The sequence below is a fragment of the Biomphalaria glabrata genome, chromosome 11, assembly GCF_947242115.1.
Source record: "Biomphalaria glabrata chromosome 11, xgBioGlab47.1, whole genome shotgun sequence".
Classification (NCBI taxonomy): Eukaryota; Metazoa; Mollusca; class Gastropoda; family Planorbidae; genus Biomphalaria; species Biomphalaria glabrata.
The window spans coordinates 34,741,364-34,754,756 of record NC_074721.1 but is presented as its reverse complement, the minus strand read 5'-3'; the positions used below and the strand labels follow the sequence as shown (position 1 = coordinate 34,754,756).

Here is a 13,393-nt window from a genome sequence, read left to right as displayed (position 1 = left end):
TTCATTACATCAGAGTTATTCAGTTCCTGCTGGAACTTTTAAAGTACAACCTAATCCCAAAAAGCGTCATTACATTTTCTCCTTGAGAATTATGTTCCTGGGATGTTTTATAAGGAACATAAAACGATGATGTAGGCCTATTACTAGTTCCAATTGCTCCACGGCGTGCTAGAACCTTTACAATCACACAATGAAGCTAAGCAGCGTGTTTGACGGATCATATAGTAATTTCAAAATATTTATGCTGCAACAAAATTTTCGAATGTAATTATCAATGGAAAATATGTCTACGCTAGTGCTCTTAATATGTCTCCCCAAACTTTTTGTTTGATTAAATTGACGCTTCAGATCATTTCATTTTGATGGAAGGGAGGGTCTACGTAGTGTCCCATTATTTCATGTAATAAAATGATAAATGTCTACCATCTATGGTGCAAATGTGTATTTTACGTTACACATTACAAACGAAAATAAAACAACCTTGCGATGAAAAACAGACAAAAACCCAAAATTTCCGAAGGTCGCTGGCGACCCTTGACAAATAGTCATTCGACACACAGGTAGAGACCCCTGCCCTAGTGAAAGTTGATGCATCAATAATCATATAATAATGCAATGGAAATCTATCCTTAAGCGAAAATTAAATAAATAAATTAATTAATAATTATTCTTTTTTTTAACTATACAATTAGTAAAAAAAACTGTACGTTGTACAATAAATTAACATACACAATTTCAGTTTGTAATTATTTATTTTGAATATGACTTAAGTTCACACTTGTTCATACAAAATCGGATTATACCCAATCTTGGTTCACTTTAGCATCTATATAGATGTCGGATGAACAATTTGTCTTGCAACCGTTACAAAGGAATGTTACTCTCAAATATTAATTTAGTAAGTACATCAACAAGATGACGGATCTAGATAGTTTTGTATGGAGAAAACTATCTAGATCTAGATTTAGTATATTTTTCATTAATTCGATAAAACATACATAAAATAGTTAAACATTTTGATGGTATTCACAAATAAATTTAGATATATGGTTACCTTTATATTCTTATTAAAAATGAGATGTCAAAATAATCATTTACAACTTTAATTTTTAAGATTTGAATTTTACAATCGGAAAAGAACAAAGTTTGTTACAAATTGTAACAAATACTAGATTATTTATAGTCTAGATCTAAGTCTACATCTAGATTAGTCTAGATCCAGAAAAAAACTCCAAAACCCATGGTAGACTCTGTAGGGGCCTAAGTCATTAAGTGTGACATCTGACATAACCTATACTACTATATTATGTATGTATGTATATATACATATATATATATACATACATATATTATAAATATATATTATATTAATTACTAATTATACAAAAACAACTTAGACTCTAGTCCTACTTATCATAACTTATGTGGAGCTTAGATCTAGTATTTTCTCCCTCTTACACAAACAAATACTTGCTAAAATTCACATGATCAATTGAACCATTTAACCATCTCCTTGTCATGCCTCCTATAACATCAACTAAACTAAATCATGTTAATGTAGATCTAGTCTAGGAAAACTACTTACAGTTTAATACTGTCATAACATTTTTCGTCTTAAAGTTAAGACCAAGTCTTATGTGCTAATGTGTATAAGAGATTCCTAGTCTTTATTTTTGTATCAATACATTCTGCTTATTATTTTGAGTTGCAAAGTTACCCATCACTAACAATGATGACCTATGGGTCAAGATACCTATGGGTCAAGATGTTGCAATGTTGTAGTTCTAACCCCTTCAATAACAAGATGACATGGGTCAAGATGTTGCAATGTTGTAGTTCTAACCCCTTCAATAACAAGATGACATGGGTCAAGATGTCATAATATTGCGGTTGTAGCCCCATCACTAACAAGATGATCTATGTATCAAGGTGTTGCAGTTTTGTGATTGTATCAAACCCATTCTTAGCTTGTGTATTACTTGTCTTAGACATAACGCCCGATAGAAATATAATTGGCTATACAATCAATATGGTTGAAGCAAAGAATGTAACTATAATCTTTTTTTGAATGAGCATCTGTAGTTTATAAAGTAAGAAACTAGACCAAGAGGACTCGTACATAAACAATACATTGTACATGCTTTGCACTCTGTACACTGGGCTTGTACACCTGGGGTTTTGTCTTTGAAGCCTTACAAAATTTACAACTGCTAATTTCTTTGTGTGAGTTTGAGTGCATTATGCAATTTAAAAGAACAAACAACATATAGACAGAATCCATCAAACTCTAGCTTGAATACCTCCAGGCAGTGAATTCATTGGTTGGCATCACAATGGTGTGCTTTAAATCCTGTTCTACATAGTCGTCGATGGGGGTTTCATTACCTGTTTTAACATAAAATTATGAAGTTATAGCGTTTTTGCAAAATTTTACATACAGAACAGTGTATCCGTTTATAAAGAAAGGCTGGACTACAAAACAAATAATGTTCTGGTGAATATCAGCATAAACAATGTAGAACACCTATCCCATGTCTGTCTATGTCTATATAAGCAATAAACATTTACTGGGCTGACAGGCAAGAACAGACTTAATACACGAGTGCTTTCTGTTTACAATTGGCAAATGGTTGTGAATTATGAGGAGCCTAACACTAGTGGAGATGGCACTACCTGAAGTATTATAGGGATAATAATAATTTCTGAACACTATTTAATGCACAACTTTAAGTTGAATTAATTTTTGACATTAAATGATTCACTGAAGTCTAATATGGGTCATGTATATAATTTTACATTCCCAGCACTTGCTACAAAAAGTTAGATATCATGCATAAAAGTTTACTAACCTTACTTTTATTTTCTTTATAATTAATCATCATCATCATGATCAATTTCTGTTTGAATCACTGCTTGAGAGGCTCAAATCCTCTTTCTAAAAAGCCCTGGATAAAAACCTTAGGTTTGTGCTTTATGTATGTAAGTTTTCAGACAAGAGCAAGGGGCTTTCCTGACTTGTCAAATCAGAAGTCTGGGACAGGTAAAAACAAACAAAGAAATATAGTTATCTCCTCCTTCCTACAGTTGCAAAGAAGGAACCAGCAGGAAAATGGTCTATAACACTGAGTCCAGGCCTGATAGCAGCTAAGATTTCATGGGTTTGTTGTAGGATTAAACCAAAACTCAAACCATTTTTTTTTCATTTCACAATTAAACCTTTAACTAGCTTTTTAAGTCCTCTGAAGTAGTCAGTAGCAGAATCAGTTGCTTCAATTCTTGAACCCATGTTAATCAGTTACAGTGAAATGCCCATGTAGATCTGATAGGTAGAATGCTCTTCATGTAGGAGACATATCAGGTAGGTACAATGTTTTAAATGAACATTACAAGTAGCAATGAAAAATAATCAAAAGATAAGTTGATTTATATATGCTGCCAGTTCACCATTTTAATTAGTGTTTTTTGTGACTAGTGAAATATATAAAAAAAATACATAAAAACATTTCACTTTTTTTTTCAAACTATTTTTAATCACAGCCTCTACTCTACTTGCAAAAACAGACCAAAGTAAGATAATGCTTAGCCTTCTTCAACGTGACAGGATACAGTTGGAACTAAAAAAAAAAGTTATTCAATTTCAAAACCAACTTTCTATACATATACAGAAATAAAGATTTTTTAAAATCTCATAAAATATTAGTCCAAACCACTTTAAAACACAGCTTTGTAGATATCAGAACATTAAATATTAACAGTATTATTGTATCAGCATGTTGCCTGCTGTAGACACAGATACAGCATACATATAGGTGATATGAATTATACAAAGGAAGAAATTATACATGTTCTCAAGAAAAACTGCTAGTCACATTTATTGACTAAGTTTCACTAACTTGTTTCCAGTTCCAGCTCTATCAATATAACATTCTCGTTTGCTGTAGTATATGTAGAAACCTAGAAATGCCACTGTAGTTTTTGAGATTCAACTTAAAATAAGTTTCACTAGTTAGGAATATTTCTTGAAATTCTTTCAAATATCTATTTACCCAGAGATGCCCTGTGGATGAGAACTCATAAAAAACTATATCTTCAAGTGACTGCTGTTTTTCAGTATTTACATTTAAAGATTACAAGTATATTTATGTATATATCTAGCATTTAAGAATAAATACATTTCTTTGCTGACCAGCATACTAATGCAGATATTAGATTTTCTGTACATGGCCTACATTCAAGTGAACAATAAAATATACAGCTTACACTTGCAACAAACTTTTTGATTCCAAATTTCTTGCAGACTACTTCTTACACTCTTTGTTCTTTGTAACACTTATATGTAATGTTTTGATGCAAAATATTACAATGTCTACATCTATGTATATGTTGACATCTATATTACAATAGACAAGAAGCAAAATTAATGATTCAATGTTGCCTTATCATTCTTTCATAGGACTATCAAAATTTACATTTACCTGAATCAATCATTTTGACCACCCTAATGACCAATCTTAAGTCAATGATGCTCGACCTATGAACCGCTGGCCATATCCGGCTTGTAAAGAACTTCTGCACTCAGTGCATAATAAAGTCATGGAGCCTTGGTTTAATTGGTCAATTTGCATGTTTGAAATGTTGATGGCTTCCCCCCAGGATAAACATAGGTTGGGCAACGGGCAACAGTGCCTTAAGCAAACAAATCAAATGAAGCCTGTGCCGAGACTGGCTCATGGTGTAACCCATCTCTGGTGAAAGGCAGTGTGTTAAGACAAATGGTTTAAGCAGTCAGGTCATGTGACTACAAGGTTATGTCTACCCATTTTCATATAATAAGAATAAAGCGCAAAGTAATCAGATACAAAGTCACTTCAATAATATCACTGAAAACAATACCAGTTCTAGACAAACCAGCAAGTCATAAATATATACTGTATTTGTAACTATATTTACATATATATATGTATAAGTTATATAGGCTTATTAATATATTTCCTTTACATCAGTCATATCATAATTCATTCTTCTTAGGGGCAATGGATTGACTAATAAAATAGTACATAATGATTCGTCTATTTAGGTCAAGTCTTCAAATCATGAAAAAAAAAAAAGGTTTTCTTTTCATAAAATTATGTACCTATTGAAATTTTTTTAAGCAGTCAAGGCGAAAACCAAACTAAACAAAGAATGCATTCCACACTGGTCAAATCTCTCTGTTTTATTCTGCACTATAAAGATTGGTTAATGTTAATAAAATATTTGTTTAATGCTTTGTAAAAAAAAAAAAAAGAAGGGCTTAAAAACTTTTTTTTGTGGACAGAATAAAAACATAAAATGTGGACAGAATAAAAACATAAAATGTGGAGAGAATAAAAACATAAAATGTGGAGAGAATAAAAGCTATTTGTTCTGAGGATTAAATAGAGTACAAATATCCAATCCAAATAAAGGACAACTTTCAGATATCCAATCAAAATAAAGGACACCTTTCAAACCAAATGAGAAAATAAGCTGATGTTAGTGATTGTTGACTAAAAGGGAACACAACTGAAAGCTGACAACTCTACAAGAGACTAAAAAAGTAATGAAAAGAAAAAAAAAGGGATAAAAAGAACATTGAGAAAATATACACAAAAAAAAACATGTCTGAAACTCCATGCTGTAATGCTTATCAGCAAATTACAAGACCAGACCAGTCTTGACAGTAGATCTCCAAAAGAACAGTTAGTAAATGTACATTGTCAATGTGGTATGTTATAATAAAAACTTTGTCAAAAAATTCTTCGGGTCAATAGTTCAAACCCTAGCTGGCTAATGGCCACACTTACTTTACAATAAAAATGTCTTAGTTTATAACTTTATAAAATTCTAGCACCTTCATACATGGAACAAAAAAAAAACAGGGGCACATAACCTTCAGTCAAGTGAAACAAAAATTCTCTTTACACTTTGTTCACATACAGAGATTCTACTTGATGAGCTATGAAAGTATTATAATATGAAATAGATACAAAAATATATATATCTCACAATAATAGAATACATGAATTACCCTATGGTTTCACACTGAATTTATTAACAGTCAAGAAAATTAAATTCAAAATATTATGCCAGTTAAAAAAAAGACACACTTTTCAGTTATAAACTGAGACACTTTGTCCTGAGTTATTCTCACTCGTAATGGACAAATTAGATCCATCTAGAACCAAAATTAAAAAAAAAAAGAAACATAATATCAACAATCTTAGAAAAAAAATTATAAAAACGTAAAACACGCAACAAAAAATTTGTTACTTTGAGCATGTGGCCAAACTGGCAAGTGATCAATTATTCATTCAGCACAGCAACATATTTATACCTTAGCATTCGGTGATCCTTCTTTATCGTTGAGCAGGCCCTTTTTCTTGTCATCATCCTCATCTTCCTCTTCCTCTTTCACAGCCTCCTGGATCTCGTGCAGTCCAAAGCCAACGCCCTCTACCTCCCCTTTGACCTCTCCACCTGCCCAGGGCTGAATCTCACCTCGACCAAAGATGATGTACCTGCAGGCAAGGCAAATAGAGCAAAGGTTATCTTGTAGCGCAAGAGTCAGACTACAAGAGATGAACACAGACTACTAGAGATGTACACAGACTACAAGAGATGTACACAGACTACAAGAGATGTACACAGACTACAAGAGATGAACACAGACTACAAGAGATGTACACAGACTACAAGAGATGAACAGACTATAAGAGATGAACTCAGACTAAAAGAGATGAACACAGACTACAAGAGATGAACACAGAACACAAGAGATGAACTCAGACTACAAGTTTGCACAAAAGAAATGAACATTTAGAATTTAAGATGTGGGATGACTCTTGCCCTAGCAACAGGACTCCAGTTTGAATCCCAACTCAAGCTGAGTTGTGCTTGCTGAGCGCCTTAAGGTAGTAGAGAAACCTTTTCACAAATGCTCCGCCCCAAAGTTCCAGGAAATAGATTGAATCAGAATACATTAAGCTATGGTATGAAAGATGCACTAAAAAAACAGAGAGCACAAACAACATAACTGTTTCAATATCAAAATGTCCAAAGTTCCCTCCATGAGGATGTAGTGGAATGAAGTCTAGCAGTTTCCTTTTTTCTTGTCACCAATTATATAGGATGTACAACAAGGCACCCCCCCCCCCCCCACCCATATCCTTCATTTTCTCCAATAATGCAAAGTTCTTTCTGAATGAGAACTCCCAGCCAGACTAAAACAATATTGAAACTCACGACGCCTCAGACATTTAAGCCATCAACCCCATTGGCTTTGAAACATAGAAATTATATATTTATTTTATACTACTGTCTGATGGAGAAATATGTAAAATAATACAACTTTTAAAATGTCAATTATTTGTTGAGGAAATAACTCGTCTCCCTTTACTTTTTCTATTCCTATAGTTATTGAACTTGGCAGATCCAAAAGTCCCACATAATTTCTCAGGCTAGAGATACTAACCATGAGGTCACCAAAAGAGGTACAAGATACTAACCATATGTTACCAAAGAGGTAGATTCCTGCAGCAACATAGAATGTGGACCGCCACTCTTCTTTTGTTCCCTTTGAAAGAAATGAGAAACAAATTTAAAGATACTTTCCATCCTAAACCAGCGATGGTCATTACTTTCTCCATACCTATATATATAAAGACAATACTGTCGGCATAAAGTAGGCCAGCATAGGAGATAGTGTACTAAGAAGATTTATCTATAGTTTATATAATGTTGTAGAGTAATGAGATCTATTTAGTTGAGTGTTTCCCAAACTGTGTTCCACAGAGCCCAAGTGTTGCGTGAGTCCTGAATAGGTGTTCCACGAACTACTGAAATTACTGACTAGTAGCCCACCACATGAATTCATCTCTCTTACAATTATCAAAGTCTTCCAATAAATACTCAGAATGTGCTAAGTGTTCTGTTAAGGAAAAAGTCTGGGAACACTGATCTAATTTAATTTATATAATGCTGTGCACTAAGGTGATCTGAAATCTATCTAGTTTATAAAATGCATACTAAGGAGATGTATCTAGTTTACGAAATGTTGTGTAGTAATAAGATAGATCTATCTAGTTTATATAATGTAAAATGTTTTATGTTTCGGATGTTCCTTCAGCGTTGAAGATAGTTTACTTCCTAGTCCAAACCTCCCGCAGGATGACGGGGGATGGGAGTGGGCAGGGTTTGAACCTGGGACCATCTGTAAATCCAAATGACAGTCCAGCACACAAACCGCACGACCAGGCAGCCATCCGAAGGGAATATGATTCTCAAACTTTTTTCAAATTCTTACCAAAGACAAAGTTAGGGGCCATATGTATTTACATTTATAATCAGAGCTGAGCGTATATAAGGGAAGATACAAAAATATGTCAGTGTCCTCTACTTACATTTTTAGTCATAGCCGAGACGATGTAAGGGGATATGATTCCTGGAACTGTAGCCAGGGTATTTGAGATACCAAACAGGGTACCTGCGTACGGGGGAGCAATGTCGCCATGGTTGATGAAGTAGCCGGAGAAGTGGAAACCACAAAGACCGACAGCCAACGTAATCAGCACCACTGTCTCGGCTTGTTGATGACACTCCATGAAGCCAGCACCAACTAAAAAAGCAGCTGGACCCACCATACCTGTCAAGAAATCAAAATGATTTTATTATAGAGTAGACTTAGTGTTAAGTCATTTAGGGTGACTGAATGAAGTCAAAATGATTTTATTTTAGAGTAGACTTAGTGTTAAGTGATTTAGGGTGACTGAATGAGCAGGACATGGTCTGAATAAATCCAATAAAAGCATAACCCTATTCATAAGCACTAAAAAAGACCTAAAACTGATATATTAAAAAAAAATAATATTTTATGGATATTTTTGATTTTATTAAAAATTGTGAATGTTTTCTTGTATAACTTGGACACTTTCAGCAAACATTTGTAGTTTAATTACAAACAAACAAGCAAAAAAAAAAGAGTGCTTCCTTATTTAGTTCCCAACGTAATTAGCAAAGATTTTTTAAGTTAGGAAAAGAGAACTCTTGAATGTACCTATTCAATACACATTGTTGTCTTCTAATTTCATTATGATGCATATGAAAAAAAAGATTTTGCTTAATGAGGTTACAAATGTAGATTTGCTAGTACTTTTTTTTAAATAGAATAACATTTTTTTTCAAGGTGTAAATTTTCATATGCAGCAGACCTAGTTGGCTAATAAATTACAAAGCTGTTAGGTCAACACAATTACGGATGGTATTCACTTTCCCTAAGAGTGAATCAGTGAAAAAAATTCTTTACAGCTTCTTCAGTATTCCTGAAGTCAGCAGCAAAATAATCAAACGCTCAGTTAAGCCATCATTGGCTTTAAAAACTCATTTAAATTTAAAGGTTTTCGAATTGATTAAAGACTTCAATTTATGCCCCCATTTTGAGATTTTGTTTAAATGTCTGTCTGCAAAACTAAATCCAAAGTTTAATTTTTACAATGCACTCATTAAAACAGGCTTTTATTGCAATAGTTTACAGAGTTTATGGTTAATTTCTAATCTATAAGGCATTTTTTAAACAGTTATTAGCTTAGGAGTTAGACATGAGTCTTTTAAACTGTAAAAGAGAGCTAATCGGGTTCAAAACAAAGGTAAACAATGGCCATGTAAAAACAAAAGAGAGTTAATGTCTGAAAGACAATATACCAATAGTTGCCATTAACTTCCTAGTATTGGCAATGGAGAGGATATCCCTGGAGATGAGACAGTCAGCTATCATACCACTGACTGTGATCAGGAACCAGAACAGAAGATAAGGCAACATGGAAAAAACACCATTCTGTAAATAGGAAACAAGATCATGGATAGAATAGAATTGTATGGTTAGACATTTAATCCTTTTATTTCAACAATAAATGAATGACTTGACACCCCAATACAAAACTTTGGTTAACATACCAGTTTACAAATCCTAATTGTGAATTTATGTTTTAATTTTAATTTATTTATCTATTAAAAAAACAAATTTGAATTGTTTAGTTTTAAAGGAAAAAAAAACAATTAAAGATAAAGATTGTATTCACACTATGCATTAGAGGCTATTATACTTGCTTAAATGCTTATTGCCAAGAGAGGTAACCTCTGGGTTAAACAACTCTGGAACTATTTTTTTCAGCGCATAAAGAGATAAAGAAATGGAAACTGTCCAGCTTACCGACTTGATGTCAAACTTTAACACCTCTTTCATGAAAGCAGGTAACTTAGTCAACAGCATGTACGCTCCGTAATTACCACAAGCATGGGCAACAAGGATCCCCCACACTGGTCCGGAGGTAAAGATTGACTTCCAGGGAATATTCTTGCCCTGGGAATTCAAAACAACACACATTTCACAGTCAGATCAAGACCAAAAAAAAACAACACTTTAGCACATAGTGCTACCTCAGCTAAATTTAAGAAATATATCAAATTGTAAAATACATACTCCCAAAAAAATGTGCTTAATATGTATTGGCTATAAAAAAAACTTAAGTTCCCCTTTCAGACCTAATGGACTATAGGACAATTGATGTAAAGGTCATCTGTTTCCGTGGCCTATGGTTGACAAGGGTGTCATGTGGCCAGCACAACGACCAACTGTCTTTACTTTTCCCCAACTAATGTCAGGTAACCATTAGAGCTGGTGGTGGCCAAAGATCCTGAAATTAAAAATCCCAGTCTTCACCAGGATTCGAACCTGGGACCCCCAGTTTGAAAGCCAAGTGCATTTCCGCTCAGCCAGCGGGCCTCCATATTGGCTATAAAAACACTGAAATAAGACTAACAAATATTAAAACTATATCATTCCCAGTAAACACACAGAGTGAACTTTTTTTTTTTTTTGATGCATAAGGAAATGGAGGAAGGGTTGTAGAGAAGAGAAATGAACTTTGTCTATCTTCCTGTAGCATTAGAATACCCAGTACTGAATAATCCTAGTTAGGACTATTAATGTCCAATGTTACTACATTGTCTATATTCCTGTAGCTAGTGATGGGAAAAAGTTAACTAAAAAGTTAGAAACTTTTAGTTTAACTATAAAAAAAGTTAAGGCCATTGTTTAATTAGAAAAAAAAAGTATAGTTAAAATAGTAGTTTAATTAATTTTTTAAATTTAATAACTGAAAAGTTTAATTAAAATTTGTAAAACTTTTCAACATGTGGTCAGGGTTGAAACGCACTCCCTGTTTTCTGGTCAGTGATATCAATAACTTTGATTATCAAAAAAAATGATGCAGTTAACAACTATTTAGACAGTCTGCATTTGAAGAGGGTAAAGTAAGATCCTGGTAGAAGTTATGGGAGTAAATATTTGCACTTGAAAGTAGCAGTATTATAAAATGTTAAACATTTTTTGCCAAAAGCTTCTATGCAGTATTATGAATGAGGTTGTTCCGAATTTTTTTGTGAACCACGTGGAGATGTTTAATTTCTGTTTCTAGTGGGAATCTGATTAGTGAGTTAGGTCAATATTTAGTGGTTTTAATCAATTCATTTGCGGCTAATGCTAGCATTAGTAGGCTATACTGAATAATCCAAATTAGTACTATTAATGTCCAATGTTACTACATTGTCTATATTCCTGTAACATTAGTATACTGAATAATCCAAGTTAGGACTATTTCTATATTCCTGTAGCATTAGTAAACTGAATAATCCAAGTTAGGACTATTTCTATATTCCTGTAGCATTAGTAAACTGAATAATCCAAGTTAGGACTATGAATGTCCAATGCTACTACAGCCACTGGCATGAGTTTACAGACAAAGGCATGACTTGAAAGACAAGAGCATGACTTCCTAAAACTGTCTAATCTTACTTAAAACTCTACAGATACTTACAATTTTTTTCCCTTTCTGTCTCTCACCAATGGAATACTTAATGTACTTCTTCTCAATATCACTGATGGACTTGTCTTGGTCTGGCGTGTCGTTGGCAAAAATAACCCACAGAACACACCAGATGAAGCCTGCAGCACCTTTACAGAGAATTGTAACATTGGCTTAGGGAAAGACTTTTGATAAAGAAAATGGGTTTTAAAAAAAAAACTGTATAGCTGAAAAAAAAAGAAATGTGAGCTCCAACATTTTAAGAATGTCTCACATGTCCTAATAGTAGCGAAACTTTCAAGTTCATCAGAATTCATTGTGATGTGAGTATAAGGAATGATTGTTTTTTAAAATAATTATTTTGTATCAGTGAAGGTGGGGGGAAAGCTATTTTATACAAAAGTTTTACAGTTAGAGAAAAACTTGGTGAATGGTACAAAAACAAAGTGTTATGGTAGAAGATTATGGTCAGAAATTGAGAACTGCTGATGTGATGTTGATGGTGGAAAACTCCATCTTATTAGGGTGAAAAAAAAAAAAGGGATATGGGTAATCCTCATGAAGGTAAGCTGGTGTACAACACAATGACATGTCTGGTTCATAAACACAGCATACTTAATTCAATGTAATTCTGAACAGTCACAATCTTATTGTATATTACAGATGCCCTTTAACAAGAGAAGTATCTAGTCGTGCATGTCAATTAGAGACTTAAGCTCTGCTACGTGATTAGTTTTCCTTATTCAGGCAATCCATTCTATGTATTAATGGCACTAGGGAAGAAGAAGCACTTGTACCAAATTTATCCTAGAATATGGAATAAGAAATGTGCCTTTGGAAAATGAGAAACTTTTTGATACAGGAATAAAGATGACAATTTTAAAAGCAAAAAGTATTTACTTGAAAAAGTATTCCTACTTGTTATTTATGATATAAACTACATTCCTACAGAGATTTGTAGATTTTGCATCATTTATCTTATGTTTAAAAATTACAATCACAAATCTTTGATTTTACTTTCTTTGCAATATACAATTTTTTTTCAATACAACATATAAACAAAGCAGAGGAAAATGACCTACTTTTGAACTTGTTACATAGTAGTTAAAGTAAAGTTTCCGTTTCAGACCTTGCAATCTATAGGGCAAATGATGTTAAGGTCATCTGTTTCTTTGGCCAACGGTTGATGAGCAGGGTGTCATGTTGCCAGCACAACAACCAACTGACTTTCCTTTCCCCAACTTAAGTCAGGTACTTTTTAGAAATGGGTGGACTCAGGGGCGCCCAAAAAATCCTAAAATTCAAAATCCCAGTCTTCACCGAGATTCAAACCCAGGACCCCAGGTTCAGAAGCCGAGCACATAACCGCTCAACCACCATGACCCCAGTTACATAGTAATAAGAAGGGAGAATAGTACCTGTGTTGTCATGCACTCAAGAATTAACTCATGTGGATGGAAAAATCAGAAATTGCCAACTATCAACTAGGCACTGGGCTGGGTGAAAACTATAAA

General features: G+C 33.5%; 1 protein-coding gene across 3 annotated transcripts in view; it reads right to left on the bottom strand.

The window, feature by feature from the left end:
* Window positions 1-733: 733 nt before the first annotated feature.
* Window positions 734-13,393, bottom strand: part of LOC106072825 (sialin-like) — a 35,470-nt gene continuing 22,810 nt past the window's right edge. For 2 of the 3 annotated variants that reach the window (XR_008773609.1, XR_008773610.1), the window contains 8 exons: window positions 11,892-12,028; window positions 10,226-10,375; window positions 9,718-9,850; window positions 8,421-8,662; window positions 7,527-7,594; window positions 6,356-6,539; window positions 1,810-2,385; window positions 734-1,737 (listed from right to left, as the gene is read on the bottom strand). Coding sequence is in view for 1 of the 3 variants with exons in the window: in XM_056003816.1 (XP_055859791.1) it covers window positions 2,356-2,385; window positions 6,356-6,539; window positions 7,527-7,594; window positions 8,421-8,662; window positions 9,718-9,850; window positions 10,226-10,375; window positions 11,892-12,028 (944 nt within the window). In the remaining 2 variants the exon portion in view is untranslated. Of the gene's footprint in view, window positions 2,386-6,355; window positions 6,540-7,526; window positions 7,595-8,420; window positions 8,663-9,717; window positions 9,851-10,225; window positions 10,376-11,891; window positions 12,029-13,393 lie in introns of all 3 variants that reach the window. The other variant, XM_056003816.1, reaches the window with a different exon arrangement.